Genomic DNA, 26,656 nt, shown 5'->3' with positions numbered 1-26,656 from the left:
ACTTGCCAACTCAAACCCGTCCACCTTAAACTGACCTAAATTGTCACCCCTAAATAAAGTCACGTGACAACACTTTAAAAAATGAAAAAATACGAGAAAAGAGAGAAGATAAAAATTATTTTATTTTTTCATATTGCGGCGTCATTCATTTTCTTATCATCTCTTCCAAATTCTCTCTTCCTATCATTTTTTTTTAAAATTGATCGGTCGTAGAAGGAGTTTTGGGTTCCTTTTACGTTTTTCCCTAAAACTTCATGTTTGATTCAATTAAAAAAAAATTAAAAAAATATAGGACCAAATTATCCATAGCATTACTTTTTAAAACTAATAATATAAAAATAAGTAAGATAAATAGATTAATTAGATAGTTTAAGTGATATATTGAATTTAAGATAAAATAAAAACCAATAATTCAATAAAAACAATTTAATTATAGTAATTAAAGTTGTATTTATACTCATACTTTTTTTAATTTAAGAGGCCCTCACAATTATGATCTCACTTTAAGTTTTCAATGCCAATTTAACTAAAATTTTGAGTCTATAAGATTCTTATCACTTAAATTATAAATTCAAATTAAAAATGTAAACTTTGCATAAATACTAAAAAAAAATATTACTAAGAGCTTGTTCAGTTTATTAGAATAAACTTACTTTGAGTTCATTAGAATAAACTTATATTAAAAAATATGTTACGTGGGCGGTAATTTTGAGAATGTGGGCTACGTGGGCGGTCATTTTTGAGAAGGTGGGTATTTTGTTTTTTTATAATCGTAAAAAGACTTAAAATGTATTAACATATAATATAATGATAAAATAATATATATATATATATATTAAAATATAGAGAATTTTAATATTTTAATTAATGAATTAATGATTTGATTGATAAGAGAAAAAATAATATTTAGTTATTATTTTGTTTTTTTTAAAGTATCCAACCAAACAAATAAGCTTTTTTTTTAATTTAACAAAATTATCTTCAAATTTAAAATAATCAAATAAAAATAAAAGAAATATATCATCTCGATCTGATTGAACCATCGTAGTCGTTCGGAAATATTTTATCTCGATTATTATGATTTTTTTGAGATTTGTTCTAAAATATCGGCAGAGTCGATCGGAAAGTTAATCGGTTGTTTTGAGAATCTACGAGCTCAATAATATGATGAATAATATGTTTATATTTATTCTTATTTTCATGTTTAATGACTTTTTATTTTTATTTTTAATGTTTTCTCGTAGTTTGAATTGAAAGTAAAATAAATAAAACTCATTATGAAAAAATGATTTTATTTATTTATTTAGAAAGTTTCTCAAAATATAAATCATACAAATAAATTATTATAACTACCACGAATCACAGTTAAAAGTTTAAAAATTATTGATATTATCGGTATATCAAAAATATTATATCGCAAATATAAAAAATATTGTACTGCAAAATATCAAAATACTGTACCGCAAAATACCAAAAAAATGTAAAGTATGATATAAATACCAAAATTATTCGTAAGATAAATATATGAGATTTTTAAAATTTCGGTATATCTATATAGGTTTCCTAAAATAAAAAGCGGGTAAATAAATATAAAAGAAGAAGCAACGTGTGAATCCATCTAGAGTTCAACTCCTTCTAATAAAATACCAAAATAATATTTATAAATTAAAATAAATATATATAATAATTATAAAGAAATAAATAATGATTAATAAAATTATAAATACTTATATTTTCATTTCAGAAATTAGATTCATTTAATATGATCAAATGATCGTTAATGAATTATCTAAATTTAGGAAATTTATTTCCATCTTCTAACATATTTAAAGCTAAAGATAGCTATTTTATTTCTCTAAACTTAACATTTTTTCAAACAAATTCGATGTTATTTCAATTATAAAAACATAAATTTTGAAAATTAAATTAAAATATAATTATATTGTAATATTATTTAATATATGCGATCCCTATGCATTCTATTTTATTTCAATATAATTTTTTTTTTTTTTAATAAACGAAGTCTAATATGTTGTCAAGTTCATCTCATAGACAAAGAGAAAGCACAATTAAATATGAAACACAATTTTATTTTTTTTTAAGTAATATAATTTTTAGGTATAAATGTATATTACAGATACCTTAAAAATTAAGGTATACGAAATTAAGTTAATGATAAATGTATGATTTTTTTTAAAAACTTTCGTTAAATATAAGGTATGTATAAAAGAAATTATATCATACCAATTCACCCCTAATCACAATTATAATTTAACTAGAACGAATTGACAGTTGTAATTATTAATTAACAACATTCTTTTTCCAAAAAAAATAACGACATTTTTTAGTGTCACATCAACGTGATAATAAAATGCCGTCTTTTTTAGCTTGTAATGATGTTTTCTGAATGTAAATAATTTATTTATTTTTGGGGTCTCTTCTCCTGCGACAAATGACTATATTGTGTCGAGTTTGGTTCTTGACCTTTTTAGGAATTGAACTTTTATCGACGTTATTATTACGTGACCATGGATTTGTAGGTAAGCGGTAACTAATTATAATTGTGATTTATAAGATTACGATGAAGGTAAGACACACTGTGAAATGAAACTCATCCCGTTATAATATTGCACATTATGGATTTTTCAACAAATTCAACCATGAATAATTTGTTATAATTGTTAAAATAAATTATAAACGCCAAAAGTAAAACAAAACTAAAATTATCAAATAGAAGCTAGGAAGGTGATCGTAGAATCATGTCACATTTTTTGTAAATGAAATTTAACTTCAGGATGACCTCATTTATACCAGAACATTGACCTATACCAATAATTGATAGGGTTATTTATAGTTTTAAGGGCATAATAGTTAGATCTTATATTATTTTCATTTGATTCATTCGTAATAATTCATGGTTGGCCTTCAAACTCATCACACTAAAGGATGCGATGAATTTATGAATCTAATCTTCGTCAAGTTAATAAACTTATAGGTGCTCGATGTTATAAAATTTCTTATATTTAGTATATGAGAATTAAAATTACATTATTATTCAAATCCTAAATTTATCACTAATAAAATGACACATGTTTAGATCAACACGACAATTATGTTTGTTTTGATCTTATTAAGGACCAATGAATTAGGTTAACCCAAAATTACTAGTATAGTGTTGTCATTAAATTATAACTGAAATTAATGTGCAATAAAAATAGATTTTATTACTATTTGAATGATCATCTCTTCCATTAAATTTTTTGCTTCATGTCAAGCTATTTTTTCCATTCCTTTACATTTTATTCATTTTTTTTATTTGACTATTTTTTTATCGGAATTGGGACGATAACTATTGCCGACAATTTATTTGTAAAAAATTTTTAAAAACAAATTGGATCTTACAAATCTACTATTTTTAAGATAAATCAGAATCTACTTTATCAAATTTCAATACTTTTACTTATTAAAAATGGTGTTGGTTAATTTATTTTAAAAGTAAAAATTTAAAGGTCACAGTTAAGGAGTGAAAATTATCGATATTATTGGTATATCGAAAATATCGTACCGTAAAATATCGGAAGTATCGATTTTTTGGTATACCGAAAAAATGTAAAGCATGATACCAATACCGAAATTATTCTTAAGGTAAATATATGAGTTTTTCAAAATTTCATTATGTCGATATTTACCAAAATACTGAAATAATATTTATAAACTAAAAAAAAATATATAATAATTATAAGGAAATAAATAATGAGTAATAAATTATAAATATTTATGTTTTAATTATTATCTAATTAGATTCAATTCATTATAAAATTTTCGGTTCATATGAGGTTATCAATTAATCAACTTATTTTAGTAAATTTATTTCCTTCTTCGAACCTAGATTGAACTTTCAAGATATCTACTTTGTTTCAAACTTAACCAATGTATTTTCTTTTCAAAAAGATATTTGATGTTAATTCAATTATAAAAATATAATTTTTGAAAATTAAATCAAAATATAAGTAAACGATAATATTATTAAATATATACATTTTATTTTATTTCACTAAAAAATGATTGTTTTTTTCGAAATAAACAGAGTCTAATATATTGTAAAATTTATCATAAATACCGAACACAATTAAATATAAAACATAATTTTTTGTTTGTTTAAGTAAACATGTTTTTTAGATATCAAATGTATAATATGAATATCATATTAAAATTAAGGTATACTAAAATTAAAGTATGATAAATATTTCTATATTGAAACTGTCGATAAAGTATAAGATATGTATACAAAATTATTCAAAATAAAGGTATACTGAAATTAAAATATGGTAAATATTCATATATCGAAATTTTTGGTAAAATATAAGATATGTATAAAAAATTAATATATATCGTACCAATTCACCCAAAATTCCAATTGTAATTGTTAAATAACTACAACAAAATCTTTAGTCACAATTATAATTATTAAGTAACGACATTTTCTTATGTCACATCAATCGTAGACAATAAAATGCCGTCTTTATTAGCTTTTAACGATGTTTTTGAATGTAGACAATTTATTTATTTGCGGTGTCTCTTCTCTAGCGACAAATGACTATAGTGTCGAGTTTGGTTTTTATTGACGGTTATAGGAATTGAACCTTTAGCGACATTATTTTACGTGACTATGGATTTGTAGGTTAGTGGTAACTATTTACCATTGCGATTCATAAGGTTATGACGAATGTAAGACATACACCGTGAAATGAAACTCATTTCGATTATAATATTGCACATTACGGATTTTCGACAAATTCAACAACGAATAATTTGTTATAATTGTTTATAAATATTTGTAAACACAAAGAGTAAAACAAAACTAAAATTATCAAATCGAAGCTAGGAAAGTGAAGTTGAATCATAAAATTAACTTCAGAATGACCTAATTCATTATGACCATTGACATATTATTCATGAATATTGGCTTACAACAAAATAATTGACAGGGTTGTTAATAGTTTCAAAGGAATAACTGTAGGATCTTATTTTATTTTATTTTCATTTAATTCATTCATAATAATTATGTTATGACCTTCAAAATCATTATACTGATAGATGCAATGAAGTTAAGACTATAATCTTAAGGTGTTTTATGTTCTAAAATTTCTCATATTTATTATATGAGAATTGAAGTTACATTATCATTTAAATCCTAAAATCACCACTAACAAAAATGACACTCGTTTAGATCCACTTGATCTATGAAATCAACTACGATTATGTTTGTTTTGACCTTATTGAGGACCAATGAATTGGGTTAACTATGTTTGTTTTGACCTTATTGAGGACCAATGAATTGGGTTAACGCAAAATTACAATGGTAATGTGTTGTCATTAAATTATAAATGAAATTAATGTGCAATAAAAACAAGTTTTATTATTAATTTTATTGATTATTTTGCTTCACGCAAGGATGATTTTTTCCATTCCTTTCCATTTAATAACTTTTTTTTATTTAACTATTTTTTTTTATCAGAATTAAGAAGATAACTATTGCCTATAAATTTTTTGTACAACTACAAAAATGTGATCTCACAAATCTTACTCTTTTTAAGATAGCCAAAATCTACTTTATTTATCTACTTCATTAAATTTTCAATATTTTTCCTTATTAAAAATGTTTTTTCTCATTTATTTGAAAAAAGAAGAAGTTTAAAATAGTAAAAATATATAAAAAAAAGAATGCTAGTCCAATTTACCAATCAAACGAGCCTTTAAATTGAGTTTCCGTCACTAATTAGGGCAGTCACAAGAAAAACCCGTCTTCGTCGTGGCTGCTACTTGTGTTTCTATAAACCCTAATTGCCGCTACAAGTGTAAACCCTTCTCTCTCTTATTTCTCTTGTTTGTCGTTGATTTATGCTATTACATTCTAAACTGAACTGAAAGCAGATTACTTGATGTATAACTAGACTTGAATCCTTATTCATTCATGTAAGTTTCGATTAGTTTGATAGAATTATGTACTTTGTGTAATCTATAAGATGGTTGATCATCAAAATGCGATCTTGTTGCCTGCAACACTTGGATCAGCTTCCATCTGCTCTAGTTTGTTAGGGTTTGCTTGATGTATTATGAATTCTTCACTTGTTTACAGGTCGGGAAAGGCTCTCATTTCGAATGAGTTAGCTGATTATAACTTATTTTTGTTAATTTTGAGTGTCTATTTGGTTTGGAGGAACTGTTACTACTTCTGAGTTCTTTTTTGCTTGGATCTTTTGCCCTAGAGTTTGAATAGAAAAGAATGAACTATACTTCCTAGTAGAAAATGATCAGCTTCCATCTTATCCAGTTTGTTAGGGTTTGCTTGATGTATTATGAATTCTTCACTTGTTTACAGGTCGGCTAATTTTATCTACATCTTGGGAAAGGCTCTCATTTCGAATGAGTTCCTTTGTTATAGCTGATTATAACTTATTTGGTTTGGAGGAACTGTTACAGCTTCTGAGTGTATCTTTTGCCCTAGAGTTTGAATAGCAAAGAAGTGATGTTATCTGAGAATGAGATCCCATGAACTACACTTCCAAGTGTTATTTTGGCAAATTCTCTTTAGGTTTATTAACATTTATTCTTAGAAAGATGATCTGACTAACCACAGCCATGAAAAAACATTTACTTTCATTGATCTTTCCAGCTATTTTCTTGAAATCATGCTTCTTCATGAACTCTACAAAGAGGAAATTTGTATTTTTTTTGCACAAAGCAATAGTGGTGACTGTTTTTTGATATAAATTTGCTCACACTTATGCTTTTTTAGGTCACAAGTACCAAAATGAAGTGCAAACAAGGGAAAGGGAAAAGGAAACCTAGGCCATCACGTGCATCAACTTCAAAAGTAAACCAGGTGGTTCAAGATATAGCTAGTTTCTACAATGGAGGAAACTCGGATTTAGAACAATCAGGTGGTGTTCAGATCAGCTCTAGAATGGAGGGCGAAACACCTCGAAAGGACAATACTCAAAGCAATCCACTAGCTGATTTCGGACGTGTAGCATTGGCGAATGCTAGAATGGGTGACAATATGAGGTCATTTCCTGCACCATCTGTTTCTGCTAACTTTTCCAAGAACTCCAAAAGCTCAGTCAAAAAGTCAACAAAAGGGGTAGCTTCCTCAAGTATGAGGCCTTGTAATGATGATGTAAACAGGACAAGAACTGAGAGGTCCCCAGCCCCACCAAGACAATCTAGATCGTCCCATTCGGGTGTTCCATACAAGGATCGAGAATTAAAAGTTGCTTTGGAGGTATCTTGTGGATATAATTTAGCATGTGATATTTCAAATATTTTTGGGCAAATTAGAGAAACCTGTTCTTATTTGATGATATCCAATTAATATATATTTAGTGAAACATATTGAGCCTGTTTTGAAACTGACATCTTGTCACATTTTGTAACAACTAATAATAAAAATTAGGGTTTACAATAAAGAAAGAGATGATATATTAGAGAAGGGGATGGTATATAAGAGATAGGGAGGTGAGACCTAGAAGATGGGGATGGGAATACAGACTCACTATTCATTTCATTCATACGGCTTCCTAGATACTATTCCTTTACATAACTTATAATAACCTAGGGATATAATTATCTACATGCTAGCTCATGGTCCTTATGGTGTATCACTCTTTTTACACTTGACACAATCTTTGTCAAAATTCATTTGGAAAATCATCAAGTTAAAATTGAAAGTGATATATTTTTTTGTATGTGATATTCTCTACATCATGGTCTAATTAGTTTTTTGATCATGATCCAGATTGTAGTATGATTTTTTTTGTTTCATTATACAATATTTTTTATATTATGCTCAAAATAATATTGTAATTTGTTGCTTCATTTGGTATAGAATTTTTTTAGATCTTGTTCAAATTATTTTTGGATCATGATCACATTAAGTTAAATTATTGTGATTTTTCAGAAATAACAAACGTAGATTTTTCATATATTAAAACAGCCCATTGAACCCTCCTTTACTATGGTAGGTCATCAGAAAGATTATGGAAACAGATGCTGCTGTACCCTTCAACATCCCAGTGGATGACACTGACGTACCTGTGAGTTTTGTTTGCCTTTGTCTAAAAATTTGATTCCAAAATCAATATTTTGTTTCTGTCGCACGTAAATGTTGACACTTCTCCTAAGTTATAATTCTGGTCTGTTAAATTATACTCGACTCAGTTTACCTATTTATTTATTTTCATTTCCCATCAAACACACTGAAGGATTACTATGACATCATTGATACGCCAATGGATTTTAGCACAATACGCCGCAATCTTGATGCTGGTGTTGTGTACAAGAATTCGAAGGATGTTTTCCATGATGTTGAATATATTTGGAATAACTGTTACAAGTATAACAAGAAAGGAAGTTTCATAGTGGAGCTCGGAAATCGGGTGAAGAAGAATTTCTCAAAGCTCTGGGCTGAAGCTGGCTTGGATGGGAAACTAGTAGATGACATCATCAACGGTGTGTTTCCTAGATTTGCTCATTTGATATGAATGGATTTTGTTGATCACTCTTAAAAACCTACAAGTTATTGCAGAGCCCATGACCATGCACAACAAACATGTGCCTCAGGCTCAAATCCAATTGGGTCCAGTGATAAATTGCATCAGCCACCAGCAGCAGCCAGAACAATCCACTGATCAGAACCATTTCCAACCAATAACTGACAATAACAGATGTAGAAATGGTGAGTTACTATTGTATGTTTCTGTATTATCTACTAATATTTTCCATCTACTAGTCTTTGATGATCTAAGTTCAATGGCTTATATTAATGAGTTCTAGCAGGCATATTCTTCATTCAGACTGCACTAAGTTAGTAGCTAGTAAAAACATTTGGTACTAATGTCTAATTCCTAAGTAGAAGCATTGTAATTATCTTGTAATTAAATGCTACAATGTCCCTGAATGAAAGAAGGAAATGATTGTTAAATGGCCTAGATATTTTTGGGTACATTTTATACTTGGACAATGGTGTTTTGTTACATTAGCCTACGTGCCTATAATTTATATTGTCACATGCATTAGCTTTCACATTTCACGATGACAAATGGTGTCACAATGACTCAATGATGAAGCAAAGTTCTACAGAGCCACTTCTTGAATCCTAATTGATTCAAGAATGAGCCTAGTGATAGATCACAACAAAGCCATCACATATCTAAGTTGTCGCGATCATAGTGCCATAGCTAGATGGAGAAAATAATTGTTTAAAAGTGTGAAATTATGGAATATTTCATCTCCTGGGGTATCTTTTGGCTTTTAGCAATACTAACTTGGTCACTTTGTTTAAATGCTTATTGCATGTACTTTCACATTGGTCACATGCAGGTATTATATATTTTCCTTATCACTCATTTTCTTTATTTGTGAAGGAGATTTTGCGCCACCAGCACAACCAGAATCCATGAATAGGAGTCCAAAAGTTAGGACTAGCCTAAGAGCATCCCTTAAGAAAAGGACCCCTAAAAGTAAGGCTAGCATGCCAGCGGGTGTGGGTCCCATGATTGACAACCACCACCAACAAGACAATCAGAAGGTGTCTTGTAAACCAAATGTTGGTTTAGGTATGTATAAAAATGGTAGCAAACATAAATAGTATAGTTGTGACTATAATTTATTGATATTATGCTTTGAGCTTTGTGCATTCAAAATTTGTCCTTTCAGTCAGTTTGTCATCTAGTTGTGTCGGGCATGCATTTTCACTCTTGGCCTAATTCGGACCGGCGGTTCATGCACGTGTGTGAATATCATTCCTTGGACATCAACATAATTTCAAATGATCTTGTTGTTTTATGGTTGTGTTTTTTTTTCATTTTCTTTAATGAATAATGATGAGCAAGGGGGAGAGAGAACTTTTTTAAAATTGATTTAATATTTTAGGACAAATTAAGATGTGCAGTTCTCAATAGATTAATGTATAGAATTTGTAAAAGCTTATATGTATGAGCAAATCTAAAATTTGGGTATTATGCAGTTAAAATAAATTGGGGGTAATTTTAGTGGTTGAAATTGAGCCTATATGTTTTTTATTTATTTTTTTAAAATTGGGAGTTTATTCTCTTGAGGAAGCTAGAACGACCCCCTAAAGTCATGATCCCCCACTTCAACTTAGGGCGTTCTTAGATTAAATATGTATTTGAGACAATTGTGTTATATATTTGTATAGATGTAGTTGTTTCTAAATATAATGTGTGTTTTTTATATTAGATATAGTAATTAAACAAAAATAGAAACATAACACATATTCAGATAAACCCATTATATGGGTATAATAAAGGAATTAGATAATTGGGTTGGTTAATCCCCAATGCTCATCCCTAGTCATTTGTGCATGGTAGTTGATTGTAACACCAAATACAAATTCAGAGATAGTATAAAGTATGTGTAGTTATATTTATATTTAAGGTTCTACCCACCCTGGGTAGCTAAGTAGTGAGAGTGTTTTCAGCCTTGATTGATTTAAGTAGGGGTCATCAATGGGATGATGCACTAGCCTCTTTCAGGGGGGAAAAACATGGTCTAAAAGATGCTTTTAAAAGAGAACAAGTTATACGAAGGTTCTTAACTACTCAAGAATGGAACATAATCCAAGTTATTTTTTTGTGTTTTTTTCCTATTACATTATTGTAATGAAGATTTGTCTACAAGTTAAAACACAACATTGGGATAGAAAGGCTACTACTACATGGATTGTCTCATTGTCTTCCATATATTTGTCATACATGGAACTCATTAAAACTATCTCATTATTTTGAATTAGATTCTGCCACATCACCTCCCATGGCTTCCAGTGCAAGGACCGCTAGACAAGAGTCCAGACATCGAGCAGACCATGTGGATTACAACAGCCTACACAACACGCCTCATGTTAATACTGTTGAGCGCGCCTCCCATAATCTCTTTGTAAACTACAGACAGCCACAATCTTTCATTCCATCACCAGTTCCAAACGGGGGAACTGAAGGTATTATGTCTTTACTCTTGTCTTTGCTCTCGTCAGTTCTTTTAAACCTTTTTGGCATTGGCATGGACATATTATGCACATTTATTTCTTCCTTGTCAATAATTGAGTAAATGATAGAGAGAGCGACGTTGGAGCATCGACTCCACAATGACCTCCCACTTGGTAGCCGCGTGGAAAAAATAAGCTACGGTGGGAAGAAAATATTATCATGTAAAAAGTTAGGGAGAGAAAGTCATGTTCGGGACAGGATGGTCAGAACATGCCTTTCTCTCTCTCTCTTTTTACATAATTTTTTTTTTCCACCGTGGCTTATTTTTTTCACGTGACTGTCAGGTGGGAGGCTGTCAGGTGGGAGGCGCTGCCATCAGCGTCGCTCTCCTTATCTTTTTTCTTTTTTCCTCTTACATTCTTGTAATGAAGATTTGTCTACAAGTTAAAACACAACATTATGATAGAAAGGCAACTTCTGCATGGATTGTCTCATTGTCTGCCATATATTTGTCATACGTGGAACTCATTAAAATTATCTCATTATTTTGAAGTAGATTCTGCCTCATCACCTCCCATGGCTTCCAGTGCAAGGACAGCTAGACAAGAGTCCAGACATCGAGCAGACCCAGTGGATAACAACAGCCTACACAGCACGCCTCATGTTAATACTGTTGAGCGCTCCTCCCATAATCTCCTTGTAAACTACAGACAGCCACAAACTTCCATTCCATCACCAGTTCCAAACGGGGGAACTGAAGGTATTATGTCTTTGCTCTCGTCAGTTCTTTTAAACCTTTTTGGCATTGACATGGGCATATTATGGACATTTATTTCTTCCTTGTCAATATATTTGTTTAGTCTCCCCATTAAACAAGAGCAGCTCGAATTGTATGAAGAAGAGAGGCCGTGGCCCAACCAAGTGTCTCCAGCTATGGAACAGTATAACTAAGATTACTGTTGTTGTTGATGAGTTTGGTCATCCCATCGGTAATGAGGCTCCAAAACTGATTAATTTTCTTGGTACCATAGCACGAAATGGGCACATAGCTCCTCTTAACTATATTGATTGGCGGGCCTTACCCGATGAAAATAAGGAAAAGATGTGGGAGCAAGTTCAGGTATTTTGTCTACTTTCTTTTGTGTGTGTGTGACTATCTAATGATGAGCCTATTTGGAAACTAATATTTAGATTTTATTTTGTTTCTTGTTTCATCTCGGTTACAAATTACTTTTTGCTTCATTTGGTAGAATTGTTTTTCTAGATGAGAATGAGATTATTTTCTTTGGATCATAATACAAATTAGGCTAGATCATTGTATTTTTTTTTTGACAAATAAAAAAAATTTCAGATCATGAAAACAAGTTAATAACAAAGCACTTTATGTCTGTAACAGTCAAGATTTGATATTGACCCGCAATGTAAAGATTGGATCATAAAGTCACTAGGGAAGAAATGGAAGGATTGGAAGGCTCAATTGAAGATTCATCACTACAGTGTTCATGATAATGATAAGGACAGGTTGGAAGACTGTGATGAAAGAGTTCTTCCAGATCAATGGAAAATCCTTGTGTCATTTTGGAACTCTGACGAGGCAAAGGTACATTTTTTTATTCATATTCACAAGTCGGAGAAGAGACGCTACTCAAACTAATGAAACTATTCGGTATTTCTTTGATACATGAATAGTTGGTCACCTTTATTGAATGTTAGATTAAAAATTCCCATGTATAGGCGATGTCTTTTTCTCTGGAGGAGGCTAGCTCACATCCCAGAACCATGAACACGCATTTTAATTAAGGAGCTTTCAGTGATATTCGAACTTGTAACCTCACCTCTTGAGTTCTTAGACTCTTATCACTTGAGATACCTTAGTGGATCATGTATGGCACTGTAACAGACCTAGATAAGCCTAAAAGCTTAAGAGGATAAAACCAGATTCAATCCATTCATATACAACATAATTGCCTTCCTCTATTAATTACTATACGACCCTTATGTCTTATCACTTTATTTTTTGGAAAGGATCCTTATATCTAATTACTACTATATCCTTATACTGTTTCATTTACTCCTCCTTTAAAGAAATCCTTGACCTCAAGGATTGATCAGAGCTGTACATTGCACCATCCCTCAATCTCCCTCTGTCGTATTAAAAACAAATGAACCAATTCAACGGTTGTTGTTGTCATCGTCAATTCTGCAGAAGAGACATCACATACATCTAATTGAATGATGACGATATGTGTCGTCTTTAAGAAAAAATCAAGAAGCCCCTCAAATACGGAGAATGGACATTTGCCAACTATATGTCAATTGAGGAATGTAAATATGTAGGGATATAGTCTTAATAGATGTAAGGGTATAGTAATTAGTAGAGGAAGACTTTTTCATCAAACATATTTTTTCCAGAAAAATCCGTTTGTTTTAAAAAACCTACATCGAACAAGGTCAAGGTCTGTTACAAGAATATTTATTCTTACTGATTACTCTTTTCAGCATGATTACTTTCTTTAATGTTATTGATTCATTTGCACTTCAAACTAATGTTTCCTCCTTTCTGTTATTAAAATCGAAGAGGTTTGACTTTTAATGGCAGGAGCGCAGCATGAAGGCCAAGGCTAGTAGGGCCCACCAAAAGATCAATCACACCTCAGGGACCAAAAGCTTTGCTCGAATAAGAGAGGAGCAGGTAAGTTTTCCTTTAGTTTTTTTTACATGGAGACTTCCATTAAAACTAGGTAAAACACTAGTTTTTTTTTTAACTTAGAAACTGGATCATGGTCTCCTATGGTTTCTCATTTATTGTAACAGCGTTCAAAGATGCCTGACCGGAAGCCACCATCAAGGGCAGACCTATTCATAATGACTCGTACCCGTAAAGACGGACGCCCTATCAACGATGATTCGTCAAAATTGATTGTATGTCCAAAATTCAAATAGATTTCATTTAATCCTTGTGAAAAAGTCGTTAAAGCAAAATTCCCCCCCTCATTTTCAGTCAGAGCTTCGTGAACACGCAGCCCAACAAGAGGGAACGTCTAAAGATGGAGGAATTGAAGACGATATATTCTCTAAAGTCATGGGAAACGATAGGCATGGACGCCCTCGTACTTATGGACTGGGTCCCGCAACTTCTGAAGTGACTATCGTGGCGAAAGATACTAATCATGAAGTCGTAGAGGCCAGAAAGGAGGTTCGGGAGATTAAGGAGAGGTTGGCTACTATGGAACAATCGCATGCACAAATAACTGCCCAAATGATGGCTCAGATGACTGAGATTTTGTCGAGAATGCCTGTCACGAATAAGAAGGGTCCTGAACATGAACACATAGCAAATAAGAAGGGTCCTGAAGATGAACATGTAGCAAATGCAGTTATTTTGGCATCTGATCCCGTCCCTATTGAAAGAGTAAGTAATGAAGTCAGAACAGGTCTCAGGTTCGATTCTCAATAAGAACGCCCTAATTTAAATGGGGGTTAATAGTGGTGAGGTCGTGCTTGCCCTCCTCCAGGGAATAAACCAATTTGCAGATTAATCCAATCCTATTCTATCATGAATTTTTAAAGGATTGGGTTTAATCCAAATTAAAACGTTTAATCCATATTTTTTTTAAAGTTTTGGTTGAACCATTTCAACCCAAAGTTTTTTAAATATAATATTTTTTGTACACTTTTCTCTTAATTTTATTATTAAATACTCTATTTTTTTCTCATAAATTTGCATCAAAAGCTGGTTATGCTTTTCAACTTGCCACTTGCTTGTTATGATTAGTGAACTTTTAAAAAATGTTCAACATTCTTACCGTCAATTTTGGGTTAACTCTGTCAATGTCTTGATAACATTTTGGAAGGAAAAATTATTTAAAAAAGAACTTAACCGAGTTAACCAAAAACTGAGATATTATTAAAGATGTTTGAAAAAGAAATCTAGCGAGAGTATTAAAGATATTTCTCTCTTGATCTGCTTATATAATAGTTTACATGTTTAATATTTTCTTGGTTGAGTTTTGCTTCTATGATTCATATGATTCACACAAACATTAAGGGTCATTATGGAATATAACCCAATCCATTAAAATCTATTCCGTTTAATGTTATTATGGATTAGATTGAAATAGATTCAATTAAAAATCAACTCATACCAGTTTTAGGTTGAATTGAGCAAAATAGATTGGATTAACCCATTTGTACTATCCTAAATAGTTGCTTTATAGGCTTTAATTCTTAAACCTGCAATGCTCTTATATAGGTTGATGTTTCTCCTATCATTTCTAATGAATCATCATCCAAGGAGGTGTATCAGTTGTCATCCCAGGTCAGACAGCTTCTTCTGTTTCGTCGATGTGATTTTATTATTATTATTTATGTTATTGATTTGTTGGTTTACTACTTGACTTAAACAATGATATTGATTCTCGGAAACAGAGGTCGACTACCAGAAAGAGAGGGATTCCACAGACTCAGAGAACGACTACCAAGAGGGTAAACTGTTTTTGTTTTCAGAAATCATATAGTTTACATAGTTTTTTATTTAAATTTTTTATTGAATAACTAAAATATCTTAGTATAAGATTTTACAATGTTATCTGAGTTTAACCTTAAATTATCGACCATCCAATCCCTCATTAATCTCATCATTCAAATTATCAACTGGAATACCCTTTATTTCATTATATATTTATATTTCTAATGTTGTTTTATCCAAATATCCCACGTTTAACCTATACCAAACAAGGTTATTTGGAAATAACCCTAAATAGAAGAATGCTCAATGTTGATTGAATTGTGAACATGAAACAAGTCTTTAAACTTCTGGCTTTTTATTTACTATGTGTGCAGGTTAGGCGCAGGAAGAAGTACTGATATTTATCGTCCTACCCCGAGAAATGTTATTTTTATTATGTTAATGAATATTCATGTTAACAATCCTCTTGCGCTGACATTTTAGGGTAAGTTAATTGTATGTTTCAGAAGGTCTAATAAGACCCCATTGTTGGCCTCATTGTTTTCTGGAGTTAATTGTAGTAACAAAATATTTGACATCTCAGAGATTGATTGATCAACAATCTTTATTTTCTCAATTTGTGTATGTTTTGGGGGAGTTTGAATAACTTGTGCTAATAAGACCCCATTGTTGGCCTCATTTTTTTATTTTATTTTTTCATTTTTAGTCTAGTTTTCTATTTGTATTACGATGTTCATTTTGCTAGTTGAATTGCCTAGAAAACTCGTTTTCTTTTGTCTACTTATTTTTTTTTTTAAATAGCTCAAATGATTTTTATTTGTCATTTTATTGGTTGAGTCAATAAATTTAAAGTATAAGCTTTTAAATTATCTCATCATTTTATCTCAATCAACTGAAATATGGTTTTCTTTTTCAAGTATATAACAAGAGATTAATGGAGTTAGCAAGTAATTTGAGTCATTTTCTAACTTAGTTTATTTTTAGAGAAGTTAATACGAACTTTTATAATCATGATCATTTAAAATATTAGGAACTAAAATAGTTTGAGATTAAATTGAGATTTTTTCCTAAATACTCTAGGTTTTTAATGTTTTTTATTTTTTATATTACGTTATAGGTATATTTTAATAATTTTATTGTTTATTTTGGAATAAGAAAAATTCTAATGTGGTTAAAATTTTGTATTTGAATTATGATTTAAAATTTGTTAAGAGATTTGATAAAAGGAACTAGTTGAATTTTAAGTTGGATCAAGATAATTAATAACCAAAAGGTCCAAAACTCCCTTTTTACTTTGTTCTCTTCAAATAAATATTTTTTTATCCCTTTCAAAATGTTAAAAAAAAAGTTGTTAAGTTATCTTTTAAATTATACAAATTAACGATAAACTATACAAATTCAACTTTTTAGTTTTTAGCTAGGTTAAAAATAGTATGATTTCACTTGTTTCAAGATAATGAGTGAATATTTGAAACTATACTTCCACTTTTTCAAGGATAAACAACCTTAGTAGAGGCCTAAACCCTAAATTAATCATATTCAAAATTACATTTTTGAGGCCAAATTTGTTATCAAGAATAATAACTTCTTTGATTGCTATAGCTTTTGTATTGGTTGCAGCTTGCCAACTAACTGTATTAGCCCAAAATGATATTACATTTATTTTTGCGTTCTAGGACTACAAACGAGTTAAGCCAGTTTGAGCTCGATTCAATATTTATTAGCTCGGCTTGAACGAGTTTATAAATTTGAACTCAATTTTGACGCGAATATTTACCTAAAAGCTCGGTTCGAAAAATTTGAACTAAAATTAAATTTTTAATATTTGTTTTAGATTTTAAATTTTAATTATTAAAATAAATAATTATATATATTTTATTTTATCAAGCTCAAAAAAGCTTGACAAGCTAAGTAAGTATTATATGAGCTCGAATATTAAACGAGTCGACTCGAATTTGGTCAAGATCAAGCTCAAATAGAACTTTGATCGGCTTGACTCATTTGCAGCCCTAGTTCAATATCAGCCGAATACGCAACTTCAAATTCTTAATAGATTGTCACACACTTTATAAATAAATAAAATAAATATTACCCCTTCAAATATACTAACTAAATTCCATTAGATTGTTTAGATCAAAACAAACAAGAACCAACATGAAAATGGAATTGGAAAGACTTGTCCATATCCAGCAAGCAAATAAGCTGACCAAAAGGAAAAAAAAAAAAAAAAGCAAGTCTAATGTCAAACTATACAAAACATTATCAACCTAAAATTCCTCTCCATAATTTTGATAATCCTCTCCATGATCTTGACAATCCACTACATGATCTTGACAATCCACTCCATGTTCTTGAAAATCCTCTCCATAATCTTTATAATCTTCTCCATAATCTTTATAATCTTCTCCATAATCTTGATAATCCTCTCCATAAAAATCTCGATAAGTCTGTCAAATAAAATATCAAAAGGAGACAAAGTTACAACTAAATTCAACCAGCATTAGGATTATTAACAACCAGTTAATACATACTTCTGATTCTGGGTCTTTCTTCTTCATACTCTTTGCTTTCTCTCTGGCCAACTTAATGCGATTCTCGTAGAATTCTACATCGTCTAGTAATGATGTCTTTCCCTCGTAGTTCTTAAATATCTTCAGCATTTCTATACCTTGCTCAAGTTCAATCTATAAGTACCACAAAAACAAAACAAAAAATTCTTAGGACTTGTTTGATGTAGTCATACTCTTCAATCTAAACATTCAAATCAAAAATCAAAATGACCCCTCGAACTTATTTGATGTGTGATTATTTGAGTTTTTTCAAAAAAATAAATAAAACTTATAACACATCACATATCCTATCAATCATCTACTAAAACACCCTTACTCAACTTTTTATAAATTTTAAACACAAAAAGATATTTAGTAATTTAACTCAAATAATCACTTTTTCATGAAACAAGATTTTGATTTCATAACTTTCAAAATAACCACACATCAAACAAGCTCAAAGTCAATTTAAACATTAAGGGTAGTTTAGTAAGACATCCCAAATAAACTGAAATTTATTTGAAAGACTTTTATCCATAATCGTCTTCTTTTTATTTGCAAAATAAAATCCCAAGATTAAACAAGCTCTTAGACATCAATCAAGATATACAAATTTCTGCTAGAAATACCTCTTGAGTGTCTCGAGTGAAAGTTACATCCTTGTTGTCATTGTTCTTAAGAATGATGTGTCTGAGTTTTGCATTAGGGATGTCTTTGAGTACATGCCACTTAACAGGGAAGAAACCGTTCCATCTGTCAACTTGCCAGAAGTCCATGGTTTTATTAAAATCGATTCGTCCAATCATCTCAGCAACACCCAAAAACTGTCCACTCCCATTCACCTATAACAGCAAATAGAGAAGAAACAGATTCAGCTAATTATACTAAAAAAATCAGGTCCTACATTTATTATGTTTGCCAAAAATATCTTATACCAAATGAATCAACAAAATCACACTGTAATCTCGATAATGATCCAAAAAATAATTTTGGCGACTTTTCAATAAGATCGAGACAAAATACTAGTTTCCAAATCTTCACTTACAGAGAAAAAGAGGAAGGTAGGAGGACATTTGGTACAGGTTTCGTTTGATTTTGCCATCACATCTAGAAAAGCATCGTTCAGTTTCTTGTTTCCATAATGTGTACTCGCCCAAACGTCATACTTGATACACTTATAAACATCGTCTTCACTGTAAGACTTTATTACATAGAATTTGGCATCAGGGTAATCTGTCACAAAATCTTCGCGGTTATATTTGTTTCTATCAAGGGTAAGCTCCAGGGTATCTTTTGGTTTCAAATTTGTAGGGTTACTAGTATTCTGAATCCTTGGACCTCGAGTTATATCATTTAAAGCATCAAACCGCCTATGCTTCATGCTTTCATTTGAGGCTTTATGGTTTGGTCTGTAGTTCGTGGAACTATTATGCACGAAGTTTCCTTGGTTACTAGTATTCTGAATCCTTGGACCTCGAGTTGTATCCTTTGAAGCATCAAACTGCTTATTCTTCATGTTTTCATTTGAGGCTTTATGGTTTGGTCTGTAGTTCATGGAACTCTTATGCACGAAGTTTCCTTGATTTTGGCCGGTCCATGGTGGAATCTTACGAGCGTTTTGAAAGCCTTTAACGGGAGTTTGGCTGATTAGTAGTGGATATTTACGAAAGGGTTGAGAGCCATTAACTGGGGTTTGGCTAATGAGGCGTGGAGATTTATCAGCTGGTTGTTGAGAGCCTTTAACATGGTTTTGGCTGGTGAATGATGAAAACTTACCAGCAGTTACACAACTTTTACGAGAACCAATCTGGAAGAAGCAAGAGAGAAACATTGTCACATATATATATAAGAACAGATATATGCATTTAATATTCAACTAAGACACAAATTCAAAATGAAAAGAAAAGAAAGAAGTTGATTTCGCTTCTCAACTTTTAAAAATGATTTTCCTCTTTTAAAAGAGAAAAGTTTTATAGTTGAAAGCATCAAAGGCTTTATGTTTTATGCGTTTGCTTCTATTCGAAAAAGGGGATTTTGTACGGGTTGAGAATTTTTTGATCTTATTGGCAATTAGTCTTCTTTTTTTCCATCTTTTTGTTTTTGTTTTTGTTTCTCTTCTCCCTTCCATCTATAATTCAATAAATGCATTTTGCGTTTTCTTTTTAATGAAAAGTTGACATTTTTTTAAAAAAAAATAGCTTATCCCACCAAAGTAACTCATGTAAAAATAGTCTTGTCTAAAGATTAAAGGTCTCAAGTTTAATTCTCACTAAGAGAGAAACATTTCACATTTACATATAATAACAAATACCTTCAAACTAAGACACAAATTCAAATGAAAAAAAATGAAAAAAAATGAAAAAAGAAGAAAATGATTTTACTTACTAAACTTTTTAAAATAACTTAACCTACCAAAGTAGTTCAAGTGGAAAGAGTCTTTACTACAGATCAAAAGTCTCAGGTTTGATCTTACTAATAACACTATGATTGAAGTTGAGGTATGACTGTGGTGTCGTGTAACTTGTTCTAGGGAATCAACTCTGGTTTTAAAAAAATATATTTAAAAATGGCTCAAATTACTTTTTGTTGTCAATTTATTTGGTTAACTCTGTTAATTTCTTAATGTATTTTAGCCAATGATTCAGAATAAGCAATTAAAGAAATTGTGTATAAATGATTTATGAACTTAAAAGAGTTAACCAGGAAATGATTACGACAAAAAGTAATTTGAGCCACTTTTATAAGTATTTGATGCAAGTTCAGGAAGAAAAATAAACTTCTATCCTTGAAATATTGCAAGAAACAGAAAAACACCTTGCTCCATGTCTTGAGTGGTCTGCATTGGCTTTCCGAGCTTACCAAAGCATTCCTAAGTGTCGAAGATTTTGACTTTTCATCAGCTAAATCTTCAACATGTGGCGGATCAGAAGAGCAACATAACAATGCTTCTGATCCATAATTCTGAAACCCGTGAAAAAATAAAGGATTTCTTATTTTATTTTATAAACTTTAGTAAATTAAATTAGGCTTTTGTATTTATTTTTTAAATCATGACTTATTCCCTATAGAAAGCTAACACGACCTCTCAAAGCCATGGCCCTCCACTACCAACAACGTGTTCTTAGTGGGTGGGAATAGAACTTGAGACCTTTGGTCTCTTAGGCAAGTCTAAATTAGCCTTTTGTATTTGAAAACATATTGCATCATTTTTCACATTAAACAACTTATTGTTAGAACAAAAAAACACAATCTTTAAACTTCATGATGGAGAAAAGAACATACTGCATCAGAACTGCCCTCAGAAATTGTATCTGAATACCCCTGGTCATCCAACTGACTGAAGTTTCTATTAGAATCTGTAAACAGCTCAATGATTTCAAATCAAGAGTTAGACGAAAATAATTATAAAGCTCATAATTTATCAATGATAAGCTTTTTGTAAATTAGATAATGCATTTTATTCATTTACAGCTATTTACTTATGCCCTTAATTGATTGATTGTTGCCAAAAAAAAATCCACAGTATCCAAATATGAAGCTAATTTATTGATCATTTTCATATGCAGACTTACCAGCAGATTGAGAACCTTCACCCGAACCAACCTGGAATTAAAAGAGAGAATTAAGTACAAGGACCTTCAACTTTGACTGTTGAACAACCAAACAAGCCTAAATATGCAAAACAAGACAAAATAACAAATTGAAATTGAATTAAAAAATTGTCAAAAAAAAACACCTTGCCCCATGTCTTAAGTGGTGGGTGGCTTTCCATCATAGATTCAGAAGAATTGGTCTTGACTGGAGACTGCTGAGATTTTGATTTCAAGGATGTAGTAACAGAGTTGAAACCATTCGATTTTACTGAAGCAATCTTATTTATCGAAGATTTTGACATTTCATTAGCTAGATCTCCAATGTAACATGGCAAGGCTTCTGATCCATTAGAAACATCAGACTGAAACCCCTGGTGCAATAAAAGGAATTTAATTTTATAAACTTCATAGACAACTAAATTAGCCTATTTTGTTTGAAAATAGTGAACTAGGTTTAAATTTATTTTATCTTAAATCTCTAAATATTTCTAGATATATTATAAAAAATTAAGTGGGGATTATAATTTATCCTAATTGAGGAAATCAGCACTGAACTTGTATAAATATGTATAACCTAATATGAAAATGATATATCAGAAGTATCTTATTTCTCTCCATTTAAAAACATTTCAACATCATCCTAACCAACTTATCATGTAATTGGAAGAAGCAAAACAAAATCTTTAAAGTTCATGTTCAAATAAACAAGGAAATGGAGAAACATACACCGCCAGCACTTGTATTATACCCCTGGTCATCCAACTCACTAAATTTTCCATTATAATCTGTAAAAAGTAGTTTAGCACTTTCAGTCAAATCTAGAGTTAGACACAATGATAAGATGTGATGATCTAAAAAGACTCATAATTATCAATGAGATTATGAAAACACTTGATTATCAATAAATATAGTTAATTTATAGACCATTTTCACAGGAAGGCTAGTTTATCTTAAGTGAATTCAACAACACTTATAGAATTAAGCTACACACAAAAATAAAAAATCTAACCTGGGTAGTTGTGAACAGATTCTTTGTCGGTTTCACTTTTTGAACCAGAAGTACATTCTGAGAGGTCACATTTTCCGGGATTCTGATATTATGCCAATGAAATGATTGAACAGGAATAAATCATAAAATGCATCATGAATAGGAAAATCAGAGCAGCAAACTGTTATATGTGTGATTTTAATATTCAACTGTCTCACCAAGATACCACATGGAGAACAATACTAAAAGATAGACTTGTTATTGTTGGCATACCATATCTTGTTTGTCTGATTTACTACCATCTGAGGCTGGCATCATGGAAAAGGGTTCTTCTGTGGAAATTGAAGTACACAAGATAGTTAGATATAGAGATATAAATAGTACTCTTATTTTGAAAATTATACTGTCAAATAAAATATATATATATAAACCTATATTGTTAAAAAGAAACCTACAAGACACTATGTGGATAATGGAATTCAAACATGGACAAGGCCATCATAAGAAGTGGAATTCTCAACAACAACAAATTTGAAGGATTCAGATTTGTCAATCATTCGTCTCCATGAAGAGTTTTTGCGCCATAAATTTTCTTTGGACAAAACTTCTTCAACATTTAAAAATGGCTTCCTCCGAGCAGCATATAACCATTAAGTTTACATAAGCTTCATCCTTGTACCAAAGTGGATTCATACATAAAGCAAGAAAGAAGACGAATATTCAGAATAATACCGTCATCATGTTGATTCCAAATGCTTTTCTGAATCTGCAATGGAATCGTAGCTTCTGGACTTATTCCCTTCATAGGCTCTTCATCTTTTTCATTTGGAGATGTCAACAAATGAATATCTAATGTTTGTTTTTTATCTAATAAGGTTGGTGTAGGCATTTTTGTATCCACATTGACATGAATTCCAACCTCATATTTGGGCTTGTTTTGTCCGCCAAGAGGGTTTATGCATTCCCTCGTATTGACCAAAATGCCATTGTCACCCATTTTGTCTTGGTATCGCATTTCCAGTTTTTGAAGTCTATCGCCGAGATCTTTCATTCCTTGGATAATCGTTTCCGTCTTCTTAGCTTGGATATTCGATTGTTCTATAAGTATTTGCAACATCTGTCGAATAGTCATCGTCTCAGCTTCATTCATGTGTTCTCTCGTTTCCGCCATTACTCGCAGACACAAGGATGGCGGCTCTGATACTAATGTGATACTTAAAACCAATAACACATTAATCCGGTCTCTGATATTAAGTTTGCTTTGCGGTTACAATTCTCATTGTAATCTAACTTAACCTAATCTAACCCATCATATATTACTCTTTAGTGGGCCTAAGCTATTACATAAAATGGCTTTTAAGTGGTTTGATCTCGGTATCCTTTAAAAAATATATTTTGATTTCGCTTTGGTTTGTAATTAGTGGAGTCTTGAAATAGGTTGGAGGCCAACATATCGATGTCAGCTTCACGTATCTAAAATATTAGCATATCTACTCTTTTGGACGAATTACAAGGAATTGGTGTTTCTCCCTTAGTGGAGGATATGCCTCAAATGGAAAAATAATCAAAAGATAGATCATGTGTTAAAGGCTTCTATGATTAACTAAAGAAGAACCAATACTCAAAAGGCTAGCGTGAAAAATTGTGGAAATCTCTTTGTCCCATGTAACATGTCTATTCACTTTTCATCGGAGAATTATTGTGGAAGGCCAAACTTCTAATAAAATTAGTACATATGGCAAGTAGGTGCCCTTCATATCATACCATCAAAGAAATTATGGTTAATTATTGTTTGGAAAGCTAACCCACCTGGGTAGTTCAAATGGAAAGAGTCTTGCCTAAAAGAACAAATATCTCATATTCAATTCCCACTATAAACACATGGGGGCAATGGGTGTAGGGTGTCATTCTAGTTTCCTCCATGAAAAATAACCTTGGTTTACCTAAAAAGATTATTGCTTGGGAAGTTCTTATCTTTCATTATACAATAGTCGAAACTCTTTCATATCTTTGAAGGAATCCTTTGCCTCTTGGAGGACTCTCACAATCAAAGAATAAGAGGAGAATTTGTGGTGCATAGCTTATTTCTACACTTTGGTGTGTTTAGTTGGAAAGGGATAGTAGAATCTTCAATTATAAAGCTTGTGACTTTCTAATGGTTTGGAAGAAGATCAAATCTATGGTAAGACAATAAATTCTTCTAAAATACTAAATCTTGGAAGCTTTCCCCCATTATTCATTATACCTTTTTTAAAATAGTTCATATATGTAAGGTTATGGGTTCGAGTTTGAGATCTTCATGCATAATGCTAAACTTCCATCTCTTTGTAAAACAATATGAAGTAGAAGGAAAATATTCTCAGTTTATACTCAGCCAAACATAACCAATCTTCAAAAACAGGTCCATCACTCACGCACAATAAGAAGTGCATGAAGAATCTCAAGAAAATAGGTTTGAAATTAATCAAGAATATCAAGAAAACATATCATTATATTCCTCATAGTGGATTTAATGAATAAGATTCTTCCGTTTCATTCAATGTGCCCTAAAAAAACAAGTACAAATACACAAAACAGTAGTGTAATGGGAGCTCCACTAAATACAACTCCCAAATTTTGATTCTTTGGTTAAGAAGATGATTCAGTTTCTCCATACAAAGGGTTCAAACAGGTAAAAGGAAAGAAAATAAAAACGGAGAAAGTTGATTCATGAACTCACGATTCGCCATTAACAAACAAACAGTAAATTGTTCTACAATAAAGTACAAACGTAATGCAAAAGATCATCACCTGTGAATAAGGTATTGGATTTGATTCTTGATTCGGGATTATACTCGACGCCAAATCTCTTCTCTTCTTGAGTTCTTGGAAAACCGCTTGAAATAGAATGGCAGTTTCTTCACTGTGTTAGAGTATGTATGTATGTATGAGAGAGGGATGGAGATATATTCTCTAAAGATCTTTTTTTTCCTTATTTAAACTATGTCAATTATACAAAGAATAGTATTTTGTTTATTCATAATTGGAATCATAATATTTTATTTATTTTATTTTATTTTATTTGAAAAAGTCAGATGGAATACTATATAAACAAACAAAAATAAATAAAATAAATTAATATAAAGAGTAAGAGTGTTTACTTATTATCCAACATACCCAAAATATAACAAGATTAATCTTTTAGTAAAAATAAAAACATAAGTTAAAATGTTCATCAACAAAAAAACATAATATAAAATCTAACTTTAACGAAATTGGAGATTCTCAAGAAGATCAATGAGTTTATCGACCGCCCTTACCGATTTTTCAAAAAGATATATCATATCGTTGTGATAATAACATTATAGAGTGAACGTATCGAGTTGACCGCTGTCATTGAACGTTCTACAGTTCATTTCGAAATAACAAGTTTACCAAAAAATTATCTAGATAGGAAACTCATCGACTTAATTCAACCGAGTTCTTTATGCATTATTCACTTGCGAAGATATAATATTTATGTATTCATTTTTTAATTTTATAGCAAATTTATTAATTTTACTTTCAATCATTTGTTATTAATATTTTTTGTTTTATTTTTCTTTTAAGAATTTTTTTTCTTTCTTTACACTTTTTTCCTCTCATCCCTCCCTCAAGTTATGTCTCTCTCACTTATCTCCTGAAATCATTAGTTTAAATATTTCCTTTAGTTTTCATGTTGAATGTTTCAAAATATATATATATATATATATATATATATATATATATATATATATATATATATATATATATATATATATATATATATTTATATATTTATTAACCTTAAATTTTAAATATAGATTTTTTTAATAATTAAAAGAATTAAGAAATAAAATACCTTCTATTTTCATTTAATAAGTTTTTGAAGAAATAAAAAAATATATATAAAGATCAAACAAGCTCTTGAGAAATTTTCTTTTAAATATATTAGAAGAGTGATAAAAGAGAGAATTTGGGAAAAGAAATGAGAGGTAAAAAATGAGGTGACATCAATTGATTGGAAAATGGAAAAAGTGTGATGAGAGACAAAA

The 26,656-nt window shown here is 30.6% G+C and overlaps 2 protein-coding genes across 7 annotated transcripts; one reads left to right on the top strand and one right to left on the bottom strand.

The window, feature by feature from the left end:
- The first annotated feature begins 5,781 nt into the window (after nt 1-5,781).
- LOC124941899 lies at nt 5,782-15,575 on the top strand. Of its 5 annotated transcripts, none has more exons than XM_047482274.1 (15): nt 5,782-5,858; nt 6,800-7,285; nt 8,025-8,096; nt 8,265-8,511; nt 8,579-8,737; nt 9,429-9,617; nt 10,814-11,017; nt 11,560-11,766; nt 11,867-12,126; nt 12,403-12,606; nt 13,606-13,698; nt 13,821-13,928; nt 14,008-14,418; nt 15,259-15,324; nt 15,435-15,575. In XM_047482274.1, exons 2-15 carry the CDS (start codon nt 6,815-6,817, stop codon nt 15,558-15,560), a joined length of 2,817 nt encoding a protein of 938 aa, XP_047338230.1. In that variant the 5' UTR covers nt 5,782-5,858; nt 6,800-6,814; the 3' UTR covers nt 15,561-15,575. The 5 variants fall into 5 exon arrangements, with proteins under 5 accessions (XP_047338230.1, XP_047338229.1, XP_047338227.1 ...); XM_047482273.1 differs by having other exon boundaries at nt 9,426-9,617; nt 11,563-11,766; XM_047482271.1 differs by having other exon boundaries at nt 9,426-9,617.
- A 1,994-nt stretch (nt 15,576-17,569) lies between these two features.
- LOC124943491 (YTH domain-containing family protein 3-like) lies at nt 17,570-25,533 on the bottom strand. 2 transcript variants are annotated; one of them, XM_047483988.1, is made up of 12 exons: nt 25,395-25,533; nt 22,878-22,936; nt 22,626-22,707; nt 22,343-22,401; nt 21,760-21,987; nt 21,596-21,626; nt 21,306-21,379; nt 20,838-20,984; nt 19,069-19,830; nt 18,653-18,865; nt 18,006-18,158; nt 17,570-17,921 (listed from the first exon to the last, which is right to left on the bottom strand). In XM_047483988.1, exons 2-12 carry the CDS (start codon nt 22,920-22,922, stop codon nt 17,742-17,744), a joined length of 1,974 nt encoding a protein of 657 aa, XP_047339944.1. In that variant the 5' UTR covers nt 22,923-22,936; nt 25,395-25,533; the 3' UTR covers nt 17,570-17,741. The 2 variants fall into 2 exon arrangements, with proteins under 2 accessions (XP_047339944.1, XP_047339945.1); XM_047483989.1 differs by lacking the exon at nt 20,838-20,984.
- Between the last annotated feature and the right edge of the window lie 1,123 nt (nt 25,534-26,656).

This window comes from Impatiens glandulifera, chromosome 6 (assembly GCF_907164915.1).
Source record: "Impatiens glandulifera chromosome 6, dImpGla2.1, whole genome shotgun sequence".
Taxonomy (NCBI): Eukaryota; Viridiplantae; Streptophyta; class Magnoliopsida; order Ericales; family Balsaminaceae; genus Impatiens; species Impatiens glandulifera.
The sequence above is the reverse complement of the archived record's forward strand: the minus strand, read 5'-3'. Positions and strand labels throughout refer to the sequence as shown.

Excerpts from the sequence above, each read along its gene's own strand:
- LOC124941899 (XM_047482271.1), top strand. The coding sequence starts at position 6,815 with ATGAAGTGCAAACAAGGGAAAGGGAAAAGGAAACCTAGGCCATCACGT. Across the intron at positions 9,618-10,813 it reads TAAACCAAATGTTGGTTTAG|ATTCTGCCACATCACCTCCC; the intron begins GTATGTATAAAA and ends ATTTTGAATTAG. Across the intron at positions 11,767-11,866 it reads TCCAAACGGGGGAACTGAAG|TCTCCCCATTAAACAAGAGC; the intron begins GTATTATGTCTT and ends ATATTTGTTTAG.
- LOC124943491 (XM_047483988.1), bottom strand. The coding sequence starts at position 22,922 with ATGATGCCAGCCTCAGATGGTAGTAAATCAGACAAACAAGATATG. Across the intron at positions 22,402-22,625 it reads ATCTGTTCACAACTACCCAG|ATTATAATGGAAAATTTAGT; the intron begins GTTAGATTTTTT and ends TACTTTTTACAG. Across the intron at positions 18,866-19,068 it reads CTACCTTCCTCTTTTTCTCT|GTGAATGGGAGTGGACAGTT; the intron begins GTAAGTGAAGAT and ends TTGCTGTTATAG.